General features: G+C 48.7%; 1 protein-coding gene across 1 annotated transcript in view; it reads right to left on the bottom strand.

The window, feature by feature from the left end:
* Window positions 1-529: 529 nt before the first annotated feature.
* The window catches only part of LARS1 (leucyl-tRNA synthetase 1), an 860,995-nt gene continuing 837,309 nt past the window's right edge, over window positions 530-24,215 (bottom strand). The window contains exons 31-32 of the mRNA XM_069652446.1: window positions 15,209-15,341; window positions 530-900 (exon numbers count right to left, since the gene is read on the bottom strand). Of these exons, the coding sequence (XP_069508547.1) occupies window positions 695-900; window positions 15,209-15,341 (339 nt within the window). The 3' untranslated portion in view covers window positions 530-694. The remainder of the gene's footprint in view (window positions 901-15,208; window positions 15,342-24,215) is intronic.

Below are 24,215 nucleotides of genomic sequence, written 5' to 3'. Positions count from 1 at the left end.
GGGCACCAGACATTCTTCCAATGCAAAAAAAGTTTCAGTTGCTCTCCTCTGTCAGGCCTGGGCCCCCTAAAACTGCCGCTGTCTCTGCTCCAGATCTCACCCCCTGACTGACCGAGATCTATCCAATCCACAAAATCACAATTTTACTGGGATTCCGAGTCCCCAAAGAATATGACAAAGGTTATGTTACCCATAGATGCGGTTCTTTGGTCCCATAAATACAGACAAGAATTGTTTATGCTAAAAGTCAAAGAGACACCCAAATCTAAAGAAATGGAAGGGGTTAAAGAAGGGGCCTATTTGTAAAATGTTGTTGCTTCAAAATGTTTAGCTTCCAGCATATACAGTTCTAGAATTGGAAGAACTCCAATTAAAGACAGTGAAGTTCTTGATATTCGCAGCTGCTCACTCAGAGATGAACAGAGATCTTTACGTTGGACCTGAATTTGCACCAACCAACTACCTGAAGCTATTGCTTTGTATCACTAAGGCACACTCATTCCCTACCCCACAACAATGACAAGCAGACTTTTTCGTAATAATACATTTCTTTATTCACTATTAAAAATACTGCTTGTTTTTTACAGCACACACTGAACATAGAACTTGCTTGATGAAATGTTAGTGTCTGAAGCTCTAGCTTAGTCCTCTCTCACTTGAATACTGTGTCCTTTTTCTGGGAACAGTCCGGTACTCAGTGAATGAGGTAGATTACTGTGTCTCCGATCTCCACCCTCAGTCCATTGTCTGTCATATGCACTTTCTTCTCATTCAGGTCTATGTGGAACGTGGCCGCCTCGGAAATGTCACTTTTTCCAGAATCTTCCTTGCCGAGGACTGGAACACGTCGAGGTCCCAATAATGGGTCATCGTATCGCATGAGCTTTACTTTGGAAAGGTCTGCAGATTTAAAAAAAAAAAAAAAAACACATTTGTTAGATACACATAGCTCTCATGTGGTCACCAACTAGATAGAAAGGAAACAAATCAGGGGTGCACATTTCTAGCTGAAAGCTACTAGTCAAGCACAAAATGGCACTTGCCTCCTTAATTCTCCACATGCATAAAGCACACCATTACTTATTCAACAAAGGTCAATTAACAAGTGTTAATGGCTAGTGTCACGTAAAAATGTTAAGGTCTGCAGGCATGATTTAGAAATTGTGGTAGGACAGAAGGAGACGGACCAGTTTTTGGCTTTCTTGCAGATGGTTTTATTAAAATAAGTGAAAAGGCCTTACTATCCCATATCGGTCGATCTCTCTTCCTAACAAAACTAAATAGGGTGCTTGTCGTCTGTTAGGAAACCCAAAACAAACAGTGTGTCCTCCGTCCAAAACTAAGCTGCACTGACCCTACCACTAAGACAAAACAGCCAAAGTCAAGGAGAATGACTCCCTTCTCCTGGATAGGCTTCCCCAACCTTAGTATATAATCCCGAGATCGTTTTTGGCTATCTCTTGCCTTAGCTTGTTCAGTTCCTTTAGGGGACTTTACCAAGTCTTTTGTTCCCCTTTCTCTTGACTCTGTAAACTTCTCCTCGTTTACGTTCTTGGCCTTTGAATCCCTCATATTATGCTTTTCTCAATTGTCTCTGAAAGTCTATCTTTCTGTTATCGCTGGGGAAATAGACTCCCTCTTTATGTTGCTCCTGTTCTCCGTATTCAAATGGTTCTTTAGGTCCTCATGAGTAAGGTATCTGCTATCAGGGTTCTCATCTTCTGGTTTACTGATTTTCTCTTTAGGGTAAGTATAAAAGACTCAATATTTATTATTATTATCTTGGCCCCTTTTGGTATTACTGATTCTCTTTTGTGTCACTGGAACGAGTTGGACGAGTCCCGTGATGAGTCTCCCTCTCTCTGTTCTTTATTGTATCACTGTGACAAGTAGGATGAGCATGTGATGTGTTTCACTCTCTCGGTTCTTTCTTGTATCACTCGGGTGAGTGGGATGGGTCCCGTGATGGGTTTTACTCTCTCAGTTCTTTCTCGTATCACTGGGACGAGTAGGATGCTGGTACTCGTTATAAGTTATTGTTTTCTTTGTACTCTCTCTGTTTCCCCTCCCTCTCCTCCCTTGCCTCGTCGCGCCTTGAAACACTTGTGTATAGGCACGTTATTAATGTCATAACATATTATACCTGTGTTACCTCCTGGGTTGTCCGCCGTCCCCGTTACCTTTTTTCCCCATGGGTTGGTGTCACTGGGCCTGCATGCAGGATAGGGACCACTCTTTGTTTGGTCAGGACTGCTTCTACTTTTCCCGTTTCTCTCTGCTTCTGGTCCACGGCTACGCAGTGCCAGCATTCCGTCGATCTCTGCGTCTTGCGAGACTGCACACTCAAGCTCTCATGGATCACGCGACCACTGACAACTGGATCTCTCACTTTGGGTTTTCTTCCCCTGCTCTCCTCTGCCTTCAGCTCTCTTGGTGCGGCTTGTGCATGCCTGCTGGTTGCTTCCTCCCTGCAAAGAATCTCTGGTCTCTGTCAGCTCCACAACACTGCTAATTTGAAACTCTCGGGTTTCACTGCTCTCTGACAGTGGTCCATCTTCCCTTTTTATGATATATCGCTGGGCTCTCCCCAGCGAAGGATTATAGTTCTTTTTCTCCTCCAGTTGAACAATCTCCATTACTCACTATTTTCTCCTCGTCATAGTATTGCTGGTTTCAAACCACTGAGCGATCAGTATTACTCTCTCCCTTCTTCTTCACAGTATTTTTACCAGATATTTCTTCACGTGCAATCCTGAATCTTATGGCACAATAACAAACAGTGGTTTGGTCGGCTGGGTCTTTCTGAAGCCTGGATGTTACTGTTGGTCCAGGACAGATCGTTTTAGGGAGTTCCTCTGCAGAGTCCTTGTCCCCAAGAGGGGAGTCTCTCCCAGTGAGGTCCCTCTTTCCGCAGCCCCTAAGCAGGGTGTCGCCTGGCGGGCTCACCTCCTTAGCCTCACAAGGAAAGGTTCCCTGCAGGGGAGAAGTGACTGAATCCCGTAAGTCATCACAAAATACTACAGAGGGATCTAGAGTAGGTCACCTTTTATGTACAAACATGCCAATAGAGCACAAGCCATCAATCCTCAATCTCAGTGGAGCAGGCGATATCTTACAAACCAGAAAAATATCCAGAGGCTAGCAAACCCAGGTGTCTTTAAAGTGACTAAAGAAGGTGATTAGAATGGGTAGAAGTTTCATGAGGAACTTTATGGCGCCAATATCAAAGTACAACTGATAGAAAAATTTGCTTTGTGTTACACCTCTAAACAATGACTAAGAAGAGCACTTTAGAAGTGTTGATGTGCAAATCTTTAGTGATTCCCACCAAACCATTAAAGCCAGACTGCAGACAAAGTTGATGGGCATGCTTGGGCATATTCAAAACGTATGAAGCATGAATCATATGCCCTTGGGAAGCACTGCATGGTTTCTAAGTTTGTTTGTGTCATTACCCTAGGGACAAATGGCACATGAAAATGAGTGCCAGCCTATACAGAAGCACAGTATGTCCCAGACAAAATATTCTCTACAAGCAATCCCAGACCAATTTCTCGCCGTGTTTATTTATTTTATTTTTACATTTATATCAGCGCACCAAACCCTCAGGCATCAGGGCGCAAGTGCTGGACCACATATTCAGGCTACATCATAAGGTGGTTTGTGGAAAGCATAAGCCGGCAAAGCTGCGCCTGATGGTACGGGGGTGAGGGCCTACATCCGGTACGCAGAGACAAATCAGGTAGGTGAATAATCTGGCAAAGCCGCGCCTCATGGTTCGATGGGCTACATCCGTTTTACAGCTACACAAAGACAGCTCAGGTAGGAGCATAAGCTGGCAAAGCCGTGCCTCATGGTACGGGGGGCTACATCAGGTATACAGCTATATAAAGACAGATCTGATAGGTGCATAAGCTATCACAGCCACACCTCATGGTTGGGCATCATCAGGGGAGGGAGGCATGAATCCTAGGAACACAGAGGATAGTTTTTACATCTCCTTCTCCTAACTTGGGTTTGCTGGACAGGGAACAACAATGTCATGGGAACAGTATCATCCACAATGTTTCCCTTTGCTCGTTGTGCAGGAGGGCTCATGGTTCAACTTGCAGATATCGACAAATAAGGCAAAAAGGTTTCTCAGATCTATGATTATGTTACTCAGAGTGGGGTCTCTTGCCCTCTAACATTTTAGGATGGGTGAGGATCATTAGCAACTGGCATTCCCTTTCATGGAAGTATCTCACAATGCTCAATTTAATGTGGGTAACCCGAGAATCAGACATACCAAAAGCTATTAGTTAGCAATTGTATAACAGTTTGGGAAGAGAACTATGGTAAAGCAGGAGACTATGAAGGGACCTTCCGTGCTACTACAAGTAAGGAAACCTTAAAATAGATGGGCCTTCTGTTCCAGTACTTGAGATTCACAGGTGCATAATCAATATATTTTGATTTCAAATCTCATTCAGCGAAAGTAGAGTGGCTATTTATTTCTTGCAATCTAATGAGGCTTTTGCTGGACCACAGCTGTAAATGGCTGCCATGACTTCACTGAGCAAGAGCGCAAGCTGTTGTTCCTCTTGGAACATTCACTGAAATCTCAAACACTAAAATTAAACTCCACTCTCCAACGTCTAAGTACCAACAGACATTCCTCAACACCAGCCTATTTATCTAGCTACCCTAAAAAATGCACACAAAGTTTCCATTCTGCGTCATTTACCCAGCTGCCTACTATGGAAGTCGAGTCCAAGCAGCCTGGCTTGTTCCCTGGCTGCCGCAACAACAAACTGAGGGAAGAAGGGCAAGGAAAGGAGGACAGCTACACTGTCCGTCTCTCCAGCTACACAAAACACAATCAGGATGAAAGCACATGTCCCCACAACAGCTGTAATGCTGGGTAAATCTAGCCATTGTGATTTATACCAGGAAACCTTTGACCTACCTGCCTATGACTCCTGCAAAGGGAAAATGTCCTACCTTTATCATGTTATGATAGTGTGATTACATATTAGTAGTTTCATATCACATAATGGATATATCCCTGATGTGCAAATAAATTATGTACAAAGTCAGTCAAATAGCTCTACACTGCCCCTTAGAAGGCTGCTGTCATTGACCGAGAAGGAAGCAAAAAAGGATAATGGAGGGAGGTAAGTGGTACAAAAGAAAGTAAAGAACAAATTACTTATCTTTGGTAATGTTCTTTCTGATGGATGATCCTCTATGGATGGCTCATCTATGATATCCTGCGCTTTTGAAACTTTTCTGCCACCAGGGGGCTCAGCGAAGCACGTCTGCTCAACGCCCCTAAGTGCCAAAAATGATGTGTATGCCCATTGAGGTGCTGCACCCCATGACCTCAGTTTCACTCTTTTTCCATAGCACTCTCAGGCTGAGGGACTGCTGAACCAAAAGGTGTACAAGCTATCCGCCAAGTGGGACAGTTTGGGGGTGGTGGAGGAGGAATCTGTGGGAGAAACATTCATCCGAAAGAATATTACCAGATGTAAGTAATTTGTTCTTCTAAGGTCCATGACTGACAGAAAGTTGAGACGTTTACTGAAAGTCCTTAGAGCGTGCCACGTACAACTTGATTGCATGAGCAGCGTCCAGCGAATGCAACGCTCTTTCAGCAGGCATATAAGGGTTCGGAAAAAAGAGTGGCCGATCCAATGGCTCGTTGAGATGAAAGTCAGATGGAACCTTTGGCATGAAGGTGGGATGAGTCTGCAGCACCACCTTAGTAGCGAAGGAGGATCCCTACGGTTGCTTGCAGGAGAGGGCCTGAATCTCCCCAACTCGCCTTGGCAATGTGATCGCCACCAGGAAGCAGCCTTCCACAATAGAAACTTTAAAGGGGCATGTTCAGCTCCCAAGCTGGGGCAGGAGCCCTCATCGGTGGAAAAGTCCTGAAGAGAACCTTGAGGAATACCTTGATGAGCCTGTGCGACCACAGGGAGAGCTTGCCTGGAGCCCCTGTGCACCGGGATATGGTGCTTAATGGACGTGTGAGACAGGCCAGCTTTAGCCAGCGAGAGCAGGTATGGGATGGGCTTTGGAGCCGTTACAAGTACACCATTTGTGACCAGATACCACACTGTGAAGCACTTTCACGTGTGCCTGTAGCAAAACAATGTAGACGGGGCCCTGGCCTTGGCCAGGATCTTCTTGCATTCCAACGGCAGGGAATAGTGCCCAAATTCTAGGTCTGCAGGAGCCAGACCGTGAGTCTCAGGGACGCTGGGTCGTGGTGCAGGATTGATCATTCTCTGGGGAGGAGGCCGGGAAGTGGAGGCAGCTGGATGGCCAGGACCACTGACAGATGAAGGATGTAAGTGTACCAGATATGCCCTTGGCCACGCTGGTGCAATGAGGATAATCCTGCAGTGGCAACGTCCAAGTTTGTTGATCACACGTAACAGCAGAATCAGTTGGAAAGTGTACAGGAAAAGCCTGTCCCAGGGGAACGAGAAGGCATCGCCTATACTCCTCGGCTGAGGACATCTGCTGGCAAACTTCCGGCACTTGGAGTTGGCAGCTGTCGCAAAGATGTCAATCTGGGGAAGACCACACTCGCTGAAGAGGCGAGACACCTGCGCTTGCTAAAGCTCCCACTCGTGACAGGACCGCAGCTCGCTTCTGAGCGAGGCTGCAATGGGGTTCTTGACTCCAGTCAGGTGTAAGGGGACTGGGCCTCTATGGAGAGAGGGATTTCCTGATGTAAAACATGGTGGTGGTGTTGTCCGTGAAGATCCGTACCACCTTCCCTTATAGCGGAGACTGAAACGACTTGAGGACCCAGAAGACGGCCTGCAGTTCCAGGACGTTTATGTGCAAGTCCTTCTCCTCCAGGAGCCAGAGGGCTCTGGCATGAGATTGTTGGGCATGAGCCCTCCAACCCTCCAGAGAGGGTCGATAGTGACTGTAGCACCGTATGGAGGGACCTGGAAGGGGGCTCGTTGAGTGAGATGTGGCCAAACAGACCACCATTGAAAAGCTTGACGGAAGGTTTGATTTAGGGCGATGTGTGTCCATGTGCCCGTGACGTGCTGCCACCTGGCGTCTAGGAATTCCTGAAGGGCTGCATTTGGAGCTTGCAAAAGGGAACCAGATGGAAGCAGGAGGACATTATGCCCAACAGGGATTTGATGTACCCGACTGTTGTGATAGACACTGTGGACAGCCGCTGAACCGTCCCGAGGATGGCTTCCACCCTCTCCTCCGAGGGAGTCGGCAGGCACGAGATTGTGCTCAGCCGGGCACCGCGTTCTGAGATGGCACCACACAATGGCACCACACAGGACTTTGGATAATTGATGGAGAATCTGAGCAAAGTCAGAAGGTGAATGGTCTCGACCGTGTACTGGGTTGCCAGTGCGTGGGACCGGATTAGCCAACCGTCCAGGTATGGGTAAACGTGGATTCGCTTGCAGCGTAGATGCGCAGCTACCGGGACCAAGCATTTGGTGAATACCCTCAGAGCAGATTTCAGGTCAAAGGGAACGGCCTTGAATTGGTAATGCCCTCCTTTGATGACAAAACGAAGAACTTCCGGTGTTTGCGATTAATGGGGATGTGGAAGTATGTGTCTTCCAGGTCAAGATATGCCAGAAAAGACCTTTCTCCAGCTGGTCGAGCACATGCTGCAACAGGACCATCCTGAATTTTTGGGACTTTAGATACTTGTTTAGGCGTCCCAAGCCTAGCATCGGTCACCATGCTCCTGACTTCTTCCTTACCAGAAAGTATCTGGGGTACACTCCGGAGGCACTGAGGGGCTGGTTTAATTGCCCCTTTCTGTAAAATGGCCTGAGCCTCCTGAAGCAGTTGGGCCATGTGAAGATCTTGACATGCGACAGGAAGAATGCAGGGGTACCGTCTTGAAATTCTAAAGCGTGCCCCTGCTGAAGACTATCCAGAACCCATTTGCCTGTGGAGATCTTTTGCCACTGATCAACAAATGTGACAGTCGGCCTCCCACTGGGGTGCGAAAGTGGGGGCGCAGGTTCTTGGTCGAATCAGGCCTGCTTGGGCGTCTGTGTCCTGGATGGCGCAAGACGACGACGATGTTGGCTGCCACTGCCGTAGAAATCCTGGGTGGTGGAGTGGTTGGGCTCACAATAGAGAGTAGTGACCCCCTTGGAGCACATGAAGACTCTTCCCATCGCGGAACGAAAGGACAACCTTCTCTGCTGCAGGGTCCCCAGATGTTGATGACCTTTGTCTGCTCAGAAATGTGTGGCCTTCAGCCAACCGTGGAGCCTGAGAGCTACACCATTACCCATCTGGCGGAACCCTGAGTCCGCTATGTAAAGCACAACCATGATGGCATGGTCTGAAGCCACCTCTCCTTCCTGGAATAGGGCAAAGCCTCGGCCTTGTCATCAGGGAGGAAGTCCATGATGGGCCCTAGCTTGTATCACAGCTCCCTGTCGTACCTAGACAGGAGGGTGAGGGCGTCGACAGACTTGACGGTGGAGGCTGCTGTGGTAATGATGCGTGTGCCAGCCGCATCAATCGTCTTGCCTTCCTGGTCAGGAAGCACCATGGACGACCAGGGGGTTGATTACCATTTCCTGGCGGCGAATGACACCACGAGACCTGAGACACCTGTGGGCCGAATCTGGTATCCAGTACTTCTTCTCCAGCCTGTCACGCTTCGCTGGCGTGGTTTTTGGAGCCTTCATACTGCCAATCCATCTTCCTAAACGTCGTCTAACAACAGGACTGACACAATGGTCTTATTTGCGGACTCGCTCCTTTGAAAAAGTAAGTCTTCCTTCTTCTCTTCTGGCACCAGATTAAAAAGCGTGGCCGCCTTTGAAAGGATGGAGTGGAAGGAGCCAATCTCGTCTGAGGGTGAAGCCCTGGATGGCTTGTCGACATCCGGTGGTTCCCCATCTGCGGGAACAGAGTTGGCATACTCATCTGTGCGAGTCCCGGTGGTGTCGGTGTCTGTGCCAGTATCTGTGTGAACTGACTTCTCCAACACAGGGGTAGGGCCCCTTGTACTGGTCCAGGGTAACGGGTGCCCTATGGGACGGTGTTGACCGATGCACAGGAGGCCTTGGAGGACTTCTCGCTGGACCAGGCATAGGAGCAGCAGGCAGCCGCTGAGAATCTCCACCACCAACATATGCAAGGTGGTTAAAATGTCCAGGGACATGTGTCTCAGTGCAAGAGCAGGTGCAGATGGGCAAGCCAGAGCAGGAGCCAGGCTCAAGCCCCTTGGAGGGCTAAACGTTTGTTAAGGCCCATGTGACGGTGAGCCCTCATTAAGCAGGGGTCCTTGGCCCCCTTCCTGGTCTGGGTAAAAATCTTCCGGCAGATCCTCCTCAGAACTGGTGTAGATATTTATTGATCTCCAGGGGAATTCAAAGGAGCCAGAGGGACAGCCTTGGCAGGCCTGGGCAGAAACTCAAGAGCTGGAGGCAACTTTCTCACCAGATTCGAGTCTCTCGGGAAGGAGGCAACAACAGGTGCCTGAGAAGTAGGAACAGGTGCAGCCCATGACAGGATCGTGGTCCGGACCAACGACGGGGTCTAGGAGGCATAGACACCCTAGGCGAGGTAGTCGCTGTGAAGATGACGGTCATCGACAAACTCTTTGTTGCTGAAGAAAGACTTGTTTCCCCGACTTCGCCAACGGGCGCTCGTCGCCGAAGTGGTCGTTGATGGGGTGATGGTCCTGGTTGTGGATGGGGCTGTGGTCCTGGTGGAGTAGGCTGTTGTTGACAGGGCTCGTGCAGTTGACTGTGTCGACGACGACGGGGACGGGACCTTCGACGATCTGCTTTTCTTATGCTTGGACAGTGCCAGCAACTTCCTTGCTGATGGAGGCAACCCACCAGCCAGCAGGCTAACCGTTGACAGGGTTGGTGGCCGACACCATTCCAGAATTTGGTCCCGAAGCTGCAGAGGCCGTTGACGAGGAAGCGTTGGATTTCGCCTTCTTTTGGATCTTCACAGAGGAAGCATCCTCAAAGGACCTTGACCTCTTCTTACCAGAGGGAGTAGGCTCAGAGGACTGGCCGGTCCTAGATGAGGTATGACTGTGCCCAGAGGCCACGTCAGAGGCCTTCCCCTCCTCGATCCAGGTCACCAACCCCCGTTGGCGATCCTATTTGGTGTTCGACGAGAATGATTGGCAGATGTCACATCCATTTGCGTTGTGGTCCTGGTGAAGACAATAAAGGCACTTGAGGAGCCAGTCCTCAACGAAGATATTCTTCAGACCGCAGCTCTCACAGGTCCTGAAGAGGCTCTTCTTCGTAGCACCAGCCATGGTCGAGGTGTCCAGATGTAGGCGCTGTTGGCGCCACTTGTTGACGATAAAAGATCTTTGCCACTGCAGGTAGTTGCTGCATGACGGTAGGTGAACAATAGATGGGAGATACCTCCTGAAAAATGCAAAAAACCAGCAAAAAAAAAAAAAAAACACGATTTGAGGAGCAAAGCACACGGACTCCCAACACTGGAAACGTGGTGAAATCTGAAGATGCCCACCAGGGGTGGAGTTTAGGACGAGTGTCATTGGCTGGGCGCAGTATGACCCAAACGACATTGATAGGCTATAGAGGAGACAAGCATTTTTAAGTTGAAAGCTAAACTACATTCTTTTTACAGAGGATTCCCATCCTGACAACGGGGAATATTCATGAGCATGTGAATCCATGCAAGACACCATGATGGAGAAGCCCTGCCCAGGAGAGTGTGCAGGGCCACTCCGATAACTCATAGGGATAAGGACAGAGAAACCTGAGACTACTTGAAGTTCAGGCAAAGCCCAAGCAGTCCAAAAGGCTGCACACATGGAACAGGTGTGCCATCGCCTGGTCTGGTGAGCAAGCTCAGATGAGCCAGTTATTTAGTTAGGGAAACACATGAATGCCTTCCCTGCTGAGGACTTTTATTAACAGGTAATGGCAATCGCCCACAACAAATCTCATGTACTTACTCTTCTTGAGAGGAATCGGCACATGAAAGTAGGCATCCTAGATGAGGAATCTGTGGGAGGAATGAATCTTCCTATTACCAATGTAGTGCTCATTATGCAGAGGGTGCCCTCAGATATTAATCAATTTAACCAAAGGTCTCGATTTCACAAAAGTGACTGGGATAGGCAGACCAGGCTCTGACTGGCTGAGCAGTCTAGGGTACCGATGCTGCAGTAGCCCCCAATGTTAAGCACAGGGGAAATATAAGAGAGAGGGACGATTGCGCAGGTCGGTATTCGTATTCAACCAATGCAAACTGCCAAACTGTTGGTTTTCAAACTAAAAAAGTTCACTAGTGGGAGTGCTCGTCTCCAGTTCTTCAGCAATTGTGCCGATAGTGGCAACAAAGTGCCAGAGGAAAGCAGGCCAAGAACCGCTTGAAAAGATGCTGAACCAGAGGTAAGGTGAACTATTATAGGTAGAGCATGGTGCATTTATGCAGATCCAGAACCGGCCAGATGTAGTCATGTCAAGCAATCACAATTCAGGTAAAGTAGTATTCACCTAAGAGTCCCAACAGAATGTGCAGTGTGCTTTGTAGTTCTTTAGTTCTGCAACAATAGGTGTTGGGATCTATCCAGTACCCAAGCTGGTAGCTTCCAATGCCTGCAGCCATTTTCGACTAATCCACGCAAAGATGAGCAGCAAAGCTTCCAGGAACAGGGTATCCTTGAGACTTGCAACCCCACTATGCCCGCCAGGTTAGAGTTAGGGGAAGCAGGAACAATGTAAGCTGGGCACCAACTCTACTTCCAAACAGGAGGCTGTATTCATTCAAATATTTTGGAGCCACTCAATTACTGGCAGTTGCACATACCAACATTCACAGAAAAATGCACAGATGTGGAATCTACTCAAGTATCCCAAACATCAATCATGTATTTATCTAGATCTAGCTTTGGCTCCACTGTCATTGCTCTTTATAAGCAGGCAGAGGCTATTACCTAATGGCTCTATGTGTGCCCTTTCACATCAAGGAAACAAGGATTAGTGCAAAACTCGTACAGGATTCCAAACACTAGGCGTCCTCTAGGGAAATCCTCAGATACGGTCTGCCACCAACCAGACGAGTCAGAGTCAAATGTGTGAGAAGACTAGTGCAAGGTCAGAGTGTCTTTAGGATACCACAACCCCATGAGTTCAAGAGTCTCTCAGGGGAACATCAAAGTCACGTCCCAGATGGAGCTGCAGCTTTAGACTTACTGCAGAAAACAGGTTGGTAAATCAATCAGAATGAAATGCAAAAAAGTATAGGGCGTGTCACCAGGGGTACAATCTAGAACTTTCACCCTTAGGGCGTAGGAGATAAAGTGTTGATTCACTCAACAGCTTTGAAAGTAAATATTGTCGAGTGCTGAAGCAAGGAGAGGAAGGAAGGTGGAATTATCTTTCAATAAACCCCCAATTAGAAAATCCCTCTTTCCAATTGGAGACACCCCTGTTAGGTGATCTTCTTAGAGTTAAAATAAGTCACTAATATAACAGGTTATAGACCGTACGTATGGCTAAATAAACAATAACCAACAGTGGGGAGAGCTAAAACCCTAATCCCAGACTGTGTGTGGCTAACATCTAACTAGTGTCTATAGGTATGGCTACAACTGCTGATAACCAACAGTTACCATTGCTAAAGCTGGGTTCGAATTTAAGGAGATCTGGGAGCTATTTAGTTCCTGGTTCTAGCATAGTGGAGCCTGGTTAGCTTGAAAACAACAGCTACCAGGAGCTACCTTTGCCTCCTAGGGCCAACTGGTGCCTTCCAAACATTTAAATGTGACAGTAACTTTGAGTATTTGAGAAGGTTGATAAGGAAGAATTAGAACACCTCAAATTTACATTTTAAACACAATGGTTCATACAAAATAGAGAGTTTTAAAAGAAGATATGGTAGCTCCTGGTTCCCCTGCAGTAGCTCCTGCCTACACGGTGATGTCCGACACCCAGGAGCTTGTTTTAGCTCCTGCTCACCAAATCTCAATTTCGAACCTTGTTAAAGATCTAATCTTAACATATGACGTGGATAAAATCAAAGTGGATAGCACAAAAAGAACCAACAAACACCTGTGGATGGAACTAAAGAAAGCAAAGCTAAATGTGGGCAGGGATAAAGACCCAATAACAGTCTACTGGCAGGGCTAATTCAACAACAGTATATGGCAAAGAGGGCTACATCTTCAATAAGAAATTGCAGGGGCAGAGGGGGAGGCTAAAATATATTATTTTTCTGAAATGCTTACTTCCAGCTATGCACTAAGTAGCATTCGACATCAGAAAAAAAGGTACTCTTCTGCCAGTGCAATCTTCCGAAAATGGGACAGTGAAAACCAAACACTGATGTTTAACTTAAATTAGGCTTAGTGTGCAGAAATGTAGGGACTACAAACAATGAGGCATTAAGTTGTCACAGAACCCACCAGTCGTTTACTGTGCACTGGCCTGTAAAGTTTTGCATAGGCCTGTGTAGACAGAAGGAGAAATCCACTGTACTTTTCATTGCATGTGCTGCCTGATAAACTATGGGCCTCATTACAAGTTTGCTGGAATCCTAGCGGTAAATACCGGCAAACTGAACTACGGATAACGGCACTTGGTCCAGCGGTATTACCACAGGATTACGAGTGCCTGTGTAGGATGTAAATCCCCATTCCATGGAGTCCGATTGGACTCCATGGGGGATTTTGACGGTATTACTGGCATCCGTCATACCAGTACCGGTAATACCAGCGAATTTTGCAGGTAAGGTGCCAGCTCTTAGCTGGAGGTAATTCAGACACCTCACCAGCAAACATGTTGTTGGCCAGTGCAAAAATGTGCCGTTATAAGTTAATACTGGCACGTTAATTCTTCACCGACCAACTTAAAACGAGGCCCTATGTATTCAATTTGTACGTCCCATATGGGATTTATTGTACATTTTGAAAGTGTTTTGGAGTGGCACAAGATACCACATCCTAATTGGCATCCTGTAGTTTGTTTCCAAGTACACAAGAACAGCTGTATTGCCCATATCCAGAGATGGGTGGTAGGGGTAGATTGGGGAGTTTGCAGAGGGGTTCCCAGATCCAAATCTACCCTGTGCCCTTTATTTAGTCGTAACTGGCATTGCAAGTGTACCATGGTACTTTAACCATGTAATTTCAAGCTTATCTATAAAATATTTACACAATAGCCCTTAGTGTAAGTGCTCAGATTACTTCTCCTTTAACATACCAACACACCACTGTGGTATCTCAACACCCATGTGTATATGAGACAAGACCAGAACGCTAATCTCTGCTATCTTGATACAGCAGCATCTAGTGATATGAATTCCTGTGGGTTTCCCAGTAGCCCTTGGCATTCTGTTTGTATTTGTATTTGTTAAATTTATAGAGCGCTTTAAGCCAAAGCGCTTTACATAGCAACAATAAGAATACAAAAGAATAAAATGGAAGCATAATTGTAAACATGAGACAAACCATCAAAAACAATAAGTAGAACAATTTGCCTAGGATTGTAAAAGAGAAGCAGATCAGAGGGAGAGTGAGAGGGAAGTAATGAGGTTAACAGGACGGGGGATAAAGAAGATGAGATTTCAAGGAAGAACGGAAGACGGGGTATGAGGAAATGGAGTGGATAGAGAGAGGTAGAGAATTCCAGTGTAGAGGGGCAAGGAGCTGAAATGATCGGAAACGAGAAGGGGCATGGGGAGGCGGGGGAACAGAGAGTAGGAAGAGATCAGCAGATCGGAGGGGGCGAGATTGGGCGTAGAATGAGAGGAGAGAGGAAAGGTAGGGGGGCAAGATCATGAAGAGATTTAAAGATGAGACAAAGGAAGTTAAATTTAAGTTGAGAGTGGAAGGGAAGCCAGCCAAGATCAGAGTGTGAGGAAAAAATGGAATCACGAGGAGAGAGAAGACAGAGGGTACAGATAGAGTGATAGAGGGATTTGAGGGGAGCAAGATGAGAGGCAGGGAGGCCAAAGAGGAGAGTAGAAAAGAGGAGAGAAGATGAGGGAAGAGATTAAGAGTTTAGTGGCATGGAAGGTGAGGGAGGGACAGATTTTACGAACATTGAAGAGGTGGTAACGGCAGGCGCGGGACGTAAGAGAAATATGGTGGGAGAAGGAGAGGGAGGAGTCGAAGTAAAGGCCTAGATTGCGAGCATGGTTCGAGATGGGTAGGTTAGAAGGGGGTTTGCGTATCACAATGCAGGATGGACTTTACCTTTGATTCCTCTGTTCACCTTCATCAGTCGACGAACAATGGCATCCCTGCTGTCTCCTTGTCGAACTTCAACTCTCGTGGAGAAGTGTCCATTGGCCAGCTGGGGATTGACAAGTAAAACAGAAACCCCAGGCTGGCAAGAAGCAAAATAAAAATAAATAAATATATTTAAAAAAACACACACTTTGGCAGTACATTGCTGCAAACACCCGAGGACAAAAGAACAAGTTACTCTCTTACCTGGTAATGTTCTTTCGATGGGAGGGTCCGACGACGTATTCCATATCTTTGACAGTAATCAGCACAGCTGTGCTGCTTCGGAAACTTTTTGGCGTCTGCGTCCTGTGTCGATGCGCCGTCCCCGAGGACCTCCTCCGACGGCCGACGTCACACGATGTGATAAGTAGGACGCATGACGCCCGTAGTAGCCTCAGTTGTAGTTTTTTCCCCCAGAACGTTTGACACCAGTCTGCTGCCAGTCAGACACACAAGGCCTTGCGGAAACGTAAGCTGCAATCGCATAAGAAATTCTGCAACGGGGAAGGTACGGAGGGAGCGATATGGAATACGTCGTCGGACCCTCCCATCGAAAGAACGTTACTAGGTAAGAGAGTAACTTGTTCTTCGAGGGGATTGGGTCCTCCGACATATTCCATATCTTTAACAGACTCCCAAAGCAGTACCAAAGCAAGGAGGTGGGGAAAGAATTTAGAATACAAATTTAGCATACCCAATCAAATTGCGGAATACAGGACTGCCTTGCCAAAGGCCAGATCCTGTCCTCGGATGGAATCGAGGGAGTAGTGCCATACAAAAGTATGTACAGAAGCCCAGGTGGCTGCATCACAGATGTTACGAATAGGAGCACTCCTCTGCAGGGCAGTAGATGCAGCCATACCCCTGGTAGAATGGGCCCGCAAGCCAGCCGGTGGGTCCTTTCCCGCCAAGCGGTAACACTCAGAGATAGCCAAAATAACCCAACGAGACAACGTCTGTTTCATCACAGCTTGTCCCAAAAAGCTTTCCAGCATAACCAATGAAGAGTTGATCGTCCACTCTGACCCGGGACATGCGTGACATATAAAAGCTCAATGCTCTCCTAGGATCAAGCCTATGGAGCCTCTCCTCTTCCTTACCAGGATGTGGAGGAGGATAGAATGCCGGAAGAACAACCTTCTGGCCCAAATGAAATTCCGAAACCACCTTCGGAAGAAAGGAAGGACAAACTCTAAGGACAACCCTGTCCTTATGAAACACAGTGAAGGGTGGCTTAACTGAAAGTGCCTGTAGCTCACTCACTCACTCACTCTGCGAGCGGAGGTAACCGCAACCGAAAACACAGTTTTCAGAGTAACTGTCTCAAAGGGCAAGAATGCAAAGGCTCAAACGGAGCACCCATAAGAAACTTAAGAACAAGATTCAAATCCCAACCTGGCACCAGAAAAGGTGACGGAGGAAACACATTAGTGAGCCCTTTCAAAAACTGAGAAATTAAAGGAATCTTAAAATAGGAACATACTTTGGACGAGCGCTTAAATATGGACAGCGCCGCCAGGTAACATTTAATGGTCCCCACTTGCAAGCCCCTGTGGGCCAAAGAAAGCAAAAAAGACAGAACCATGGATCAAAAGGATCCACATTTTTAACTCTGCACCAGTCGCAGAATTCATGCCAACGGCAACAGTACAGAGACTTTGTTGCCGGCCGTCTGGCCGAGAGCAACACCTCCAACACGTCTTCAGGGAGGTCCCAATACTTATACCTCAACCTTTCAGAAGTCAAGCGTGAAGGTTGAGGGATCTGACCTCTGGATGGAGAACCTGACCCCCCCCCTCCTCGTCTCGGTAGGGAAGACGACATGGAGGGCAGATGAACAAGTCGAGAAGGTCCGGGTACCACGTCCTCCGGCCCACGCCGGAGCAATGAGGATCATCCGGGAACCGAACCTCCGTAACCTCCGCAGTACTTGCAGGATGACGGGGACTGGAGGAAACGCATACAGCAGTGGGAATGACCACTCCACCACGAAAGCGCCTCCTAAGGCTCCTTTTGGAGGAAATTCCTGCGAGCAGAACCTTTCGCACTTCCGGTTGACACTGGAGGCGAAGAGATCCACTTGAGGGGTCCCCCAAAGGGCGAAGACCTCCAGGAGAATCTCCCGAGCCAGCTCCCACTCGTGAGAGATCGTGCTCTGCCTGCTCAGAGCGTCTGCCGTCTCGTTGTCGTCTCCGGCCAGATGAACAGCCGAGATCGAAACTTCCTGCTGGATGGCCCAGAACTCGAGCTGCATCGCCTCCCTGCACAGAGGAAGTGACCCTGCCCCCCCCTTTTTGATGAGGTTGTGCATGGCCACTGTGTTGTCCGTTTGAATCAGGACACTCTTTCCTCGCACAGTCGGCAGAAAAGCCTTCAGGGCTAGCCTGACGGCCCTCAGCTCCAACAGATTGATATGGAGTCTGGACTCCGACTTAGACCAACGACCGCTGACTGTCAACTCGTTGGCATGAGCTCCTCATCCCGTGAGGGATGCGTCCGTCACGATCGTCACCTCCGGCCAGGGCAGCCAAAATGGGGCCCCTTCATCAGATTGCCATCGACGGCCCACCACAGAAGGTCCTGGGCGACCAAGGGCGGCACCTGAACAGGGTCCGACATCCTGCCGTAGGACTGAGACCACTGGAGCTTGAGTGCCCACTGCAAAGATCTCATCCGCAGACGAGCCTCTGGCACCAGAAGAATGCAGGATGTCATGAGGCCGAGCAACCTCAAGAACTCGAACGCCGGGAGCGTCTGGGCAAGTTGAAACTTGTGCACCATCTGCTGAATGTGAAGAGCCCTCACCTGGGGAGGAAAACACAGCCCCAGGGATGTGTCGAGCACTGCTCCGATGTACTGGAGCTGTTGTGTTGGCGTCAAATGGGACTTCTTTAAATTGAGGGAGAAGCCCAGCTTGTGAAGGGAGTGGCAGGTGACGGACAGATGATCCAGGACTTGCTCGGGAGAGCTCCCCCTGATCAACCAATCGTCCAGGTAGGGGTAGACGTGAATCCCCCCTTTCCTGAGATACGCTGCCACCACCACCATGAGCTTGGTGAAAACCCTCGGGGCGGAGGTCAATCCGAACGGCAGGACCCGAAATTGAAAGTGCGAGTCGCCAACCGCGAACCTCAGGTACTTCTTGTGCTTGGGATGGATCGGCACATGGAAGTAAGCCTCCTTGAGGTCGAGAGACACCAACCAGTCCTGAAGTTGAAGGGCCTGGTGGACCTGAGAGAGAGTAACCATCTTGAACTTGTCCTTCCTGAGGAGTTTGTGCAAACCGCGCAAGTCCATGATGGGTCTCAATCCCCTGTCTTTCTTCGAAATAAAAAAATAAGGGGAATACCATCCCTTGTTCCTCTCCGCTACCGGCACCAGTTCTATGGCGCCTTTCTCCAGCAGGGCTTGAATTTCCTGCGCAAGGAGCGGATCCGGACCCTTCAAAGATAGGTTCCCAGGTGGATTGTCGTGAGGCCTCTGCCGAAAGGGAAGACAGTAGCCATGGGCTATGATCTCCAGAACCCACACATCTGAAGTAATGGCACGCCACTCTACAAGATGCTGCGCCAGCCTTCCCCCAACCGGCGAACCATGGGACCTGGCCTCATGACAGAGTGGTAGCGGCTGCAGCGTTGCCTGAGGGCAAAGAGGCAACTGCCCGAGCGGCCTTGGCACCTCGAGTACCCTGTTTTCCACCTCTGGCACTCTTACGGTGGCCTCTTTGACCGACAGCTCCTCTCGCTTTACTGAAGGACGACTAATAGCGAAAGGAACCTCCCCTCCATTGTTGTCCCCTAGGACGAAAAGGCGGAGGTTGTCGAACTGCAGCGCCCAACGACTTTGCTGCAGCTTTGGAGGTCTGCAACCTCTCAAGGCTCTCGTCAGCCTTGCTGCCAAAAAGATGTTCACCGTCAAAGGGCATGTTGAGGAGCCGGGACTGCACATCAGGAGCGAACCCCGGCTTCCGCAACCACACAAACCTGCGTATTATGGTGCTCGCCGCCATGGACCGGCTGACACAATCTGCCATGTCCAAACCCGACTGAACAGCCTCAAACATGGCACCCTTGCCATCCTGAACCATAGCAAGGAATCCATCCCGTTCGTCCCCTTCGGGAATATGTTCAGCCGCTAATGCAACACAGTTCCACAGAGTGTGTGTGTGAAACGAGACAAGGCACATACAGAGTTGGCCGCCTGAAGCGCCATACCCCCTGAAGAAAACACTTTCTTCGGCCAGCCATCAAAACGTTTGTCGTCCCTATCCGGAGGGATGGTAGGATACGATGCCTGCTTTGCTGGGGCCGTAGCCGCCTGCACCACTAAACTCTCAGGAGTGGGGTGCCTGGACAAGTAGCAGGGGTCGCTACTGGTTGGACGGTATTTTCGCGACAAAGACTTGCCCACTGCCGGGAGTCCAAGCCACCGCCACCCTTATCTGCAGAGCCATATGAAACGGCAGTACCGGGTCAGTGGGGGGACCAAGATCAAGGATGTCCGTGAGATCATCATGAACAAACTCCCCTGGGGGAGCCGACCATCCCAAGTACTCGGTGACCCGAGACATAAGGCGCCGGTACGGAGAATCGGCATGAGTGCCAGGCTCCGGCCTACAAAACTCCACCTCCGGAGAGGTGCCCAGTCCACTGGCATCATGCAGTGACTGCCTCAGGTCATCAAATTGGCTATGGCCCGAGAGAAGCTCATCAGGCACCGGAACCAAGCCCTCATCAGAGCCCTCATCACCCTCTGAAATGTACTCCAGTCGGTGAGCGGAAGACACCTGGGGTCCAAAGCTATGCCTGACCTTAGCCAGAGCCTTTCTAGGGGCTACCCCCGTGCCACGGGGCCCCTCCGACACCACTGCCTCGAAAGGCGTCGAGGCCGACGAACGAGTCGGCACCGGCGTCGAGACAATCGGCGTCGACATCAGCCGCAGCGCCGCCAGCACCGGCGGCGTCGACACAGGCCTCGAAGCCAGGGCTCGGAGCTTGTGTACTTCGATGACCTAGGCACCGACAGCGTCGACGACCCCCTCGAAAGCAGAGCCTCGAGCGAGGTCGTCGATGACCTGGGCGCCACAGGCGTCGACGTCTTCCTTGAAGACGGCACAGGATCAAACGGTCTCGAGCGTGTCGAGGACCGGGACCTGGAACGGGCATGGCGAGAACGGTTACCCTTGTCCGAGCGGGACCTCTCCCGCGAACTGTGCCGACCACTCGAGCCCGAAGGCGTGCGAGCGGTGTCTCTCGACCGATCACGACCGACACCACTCGGAGGCACGGACGGACCGGTGCCCTGCGATTCAAGAATCGCCAACATCTTCTTCCCGAAGGAAGCCCATTCCTCCGGTGTTGCTTGCATGGTGGTATAAGCGACCCGCCGACGGGAGGAGTCCTCGGAAGAGGACGGGGAAGGCGGCCGATGCTGGCGCATCCGGGAATGCCTCGAACAGGCAGAGGAGTGGCGAGACCGACTCCTGGAAGGAGACCCACTGGACCTCTGACGATGATGCGGAGAGTCGCCTCTCGAATCATCCGTTGAAAGCCCCGCAGACCTCGACTTCCTGGGCTTAGACACCCTACCTACTGACAACTTCTTCTTGTGCTCCTGCAAGGCCTTGGCCATGAGCGACTGGCAGTCGACACAGTCGTCCGTGTCGTGGGCCTCCCCGATGCACCAGAGGCAGGCGTCGTGCGAGTCCGTTCCCGTCATCTTGGACCCACAGTCCCTGCATTTCTTGAAGCCCGGACGCGGGGTTGAAGACGAGGTAGACATCGTCACGAACAGGCTTTTCACAAAAACCAAACAGGTTCAAAGAAGCGAGATAGAATATAACAGAACTCCAAAGAGTCGAGGCGTACCGAGATTCACAAAGCGAACACGTTCGCGGAAAAAACGGAACTGAGGCTACGGGCGTCGTGCGTCCTACTTATCACATCAGGTGACGTCGGCCGTCAGAGGAGGTGCTCGGGGACGGCGCATCGACGTCATTGACGCAGGACGCAGAAAATTTTCCCAAGCAGCACAGCTGTGGTGATTACTGTCAAAGATATGGAATACGTCGGAGGACCCAATCCCCTCGAAAGAGAATGCCTCTTCCCCATTTGCCTGTTCACCATAGCCTTGCCCACGCACCCCTCCACAACTTTACAGTAAAGGACATCAACATACATTTTGAGAAAAGAACAGATTCCACACACGATGGTGCTTACCAAGACTTTTTAAAAGTAATCTATGTATTTGTTTGTCTATTCGGCAACATGCGTTTTTACACTGCACACCGCTTTCTCAAGGTAAGAGGCCCACTACTGAACTGCCCCGCTTATCACATTGGCACCTCTACAAGTATCACACGCACTAAACGTTTAGCCTCCAGAAAGCAATATGTGCAGGACAAAGGGCAAACAAATAACAGAGCTAAAATAACAATAACAAGCCGGGTGCTAAGAACCCTCAAATGAAGAATACATTTGTTAATCAATCAATGCTGCCGGCGTAGTTAATCCACACATGAGATTTTAGCTGCTGCTCACACCAACTCCAAGGCAATGGATATCACGCAAGGTGCTGAACAGAGACCGTAACGGCTGACCTTGCGGAATGCCCAACCTTTCACATTATAGTTTACGCTTCACTGACCGATTCTCTCTGACCCCATGGCAAAGTGGCACCCCTTGTGAGCGAAGTCTTATCTTAAGCAAGAGCTTGCCCACCTCAACCTAAGTGCACCACTTGTTTCGGCCTTACCCAGCAAACATACATCCAACAGGCTCTACTCTCACAATTGTTCAATCATTACCGATTACATTGTCGAATTTGCAGGAATCTTGCTTAATAAGTTTGCCTTCCACGCACTATAACTGCCTCTGTGTAAAAACCAAACAATAGCCGCATCAGATTTTCTGCTCCTTCTCGTATTCCCACTTACTTTTCGAGTGACACATCATCACGTATCATCTGTATTATTAAGTTCTAGATATGCTACTGTTACTGATTCACCGGTTCTAGATATGCTCTAAGTCTGTGTGCTACCCTAGAGCGTTAACCACCCTTTCGACTTATATGTCCATTACTGAACTTTTGCATCCATGAGATGCTGCTGCCCTGCGAGATGGGATTAGCACATTGCACCTGCCCTTTGCATTTATGCATCGCTGCTGCCCTGTAAGAGGGGGTTAAGCACCATGTACCTGCCCACTGCATTTATGTGTCGCTGGTGACCTGTAAAATGGGGTTACGCACCATGTACCTGCCCTTGCTGTACCTTTGCATTTATGTGTTGCTGCTGCCCTGTAAAATGGGACTAAGCACCATGTATCCACCCTTGCTGTACCTTTGCATTTATGTGTTGCTGCTGCCCTGTAAGAGGGGGGTTAAGCACCATGTACCTGCCCACTGCATTTTTGTGTCACTACTGCCCTGTAAGATGGTGTTAGGCACCATGTACCTGCCCTTGCTGTACCTTTGCATCTATGTGTCGCTGCTGCCATGCAAGACGGGGTTAAGCACCATGCACCTGCCCACTGCATTTATGTGTCGCTACAGCCATTTAAGATGGGGTTAAGCACCATGTACCTGCCCTTGCTGTACCTTTGCATCTATGTGTCGCTGCTGCCTTGAAAGATGGGGTTAAGTACCATGTACCTTACCACCGCATTTCCGCCCCGTTCATATGTCTTCCTAATTCGTTTGCGCTTATTTATAAATGCTTTCTGACACCAGACCTATCTGTAACCATTGGTCCTCCTCACTGTTATTGCACTTTTTCTCTATGTATGCAACGTGTACTTTCTTCTCCATGTATGTAATTCTTAATTTCTCCAGCGCCCAGTTAGGGTTTGGCGTGCGATACAAATAATAAACAAATACAAATACAGACCAAATCATAGACCCTGTTTAGAAAACTAACAGTATTTCTACAGAAGTCAGACTTTATCAAACACATTTAATATAGGACACACCTATTCATGGGGAGTAAAACCATCAGCTACTTTTAGATTAGTTTACAGTAAGTCAAGGGTAGTAGGCCCCGTCAGTCATGCAGTGTCACTCAGTTAAGGAATCACTTAGTAAACCAACCCTTTTATTAGGATACTTTTCTGAATACTGGAAAACAGGTTCAAGGAACAGTAGAAACCTATAACTACATTCAGGATAAACCTCAGTTATACCTGGTGAGTAAGACCTTATGGTGTCATATACAACTAATTTAGGATTGCACCAGGCAGACCAATGTCAGCTACACCAACAGGACACTTTTTAAGAATGGCCCACAGCTATTCTAGGCAGGTAAAACCTATTACAGTTGCTTTTCAGATAAGTGGAACACAGACTAAGGTAAGCAATAACCAACTTATTTTTTGGATGGCACACAACTATTCAACGTAAATAAAACCCAAAGCAGACTTATTCTAGACAGGCCATATAACAGGCCAGGGGAAGCAAGACCCAGTTGGTCAAATTATAAACCAATTTTATGAAGAAATGGTTCCGTTTAGCCAACAGCATTACTTTTTGGAAATAGGCATAACAAATTCACAGGTGAGTAAAATAACCTTACATATACTTTTTAGAATGGCAGAACACATTCAAGATAAGCAAGAACTTTTGTAACTGCTCACTCTCAGAGGGGCTCCCAACCAAGTCTTTCACAAGTAAGAACACTTTTAAACATTTGTTATACTTTTCAAGGCAGAACACTTTTCTTATCCAGTCCTTCCATAGTCTTTTGCACGAGTTCTCTCAGAGGCGGAAGAGGGACCCTAGTGGTTTAGGTGCCAGCTGTAGGCAGGGTGAGATAGGGTTCAGTTGCAGGAAATGTTTCGAGTTCCTGAAGAAGTCTCTTCAAAACAAGTAAGTATTTCACTTTAGTGTTAGTTAGGGTCCAGGGACTTCTGAGAAGATACCCTAGAAGGATTCTAGCAGTGGGCCTGGGTGAACTGGATCAGAGGTCTCCCAATTACAG

Source organism: Ambystoma mexicanum, chromosome 3p (genome assembly GCF_040938575.1).
Source record: "Ambystoma mexicanum isolate Mex_15411 chromosome 3p, UKY_AmexF1_1, whole genome shotgun sequence".
Lineage (NCBI taxonomy): Eukaryota > Metazoa > Chordata > Amphibia > Caudata > Ambystomatidae > Ambystoma > Ambystoma mexicanum.
The sequence above is the reverse complement of the archived record's forward strand: the minus strand, read 5'-3'. Positions and strand labels throughout refer to the sequence as shown.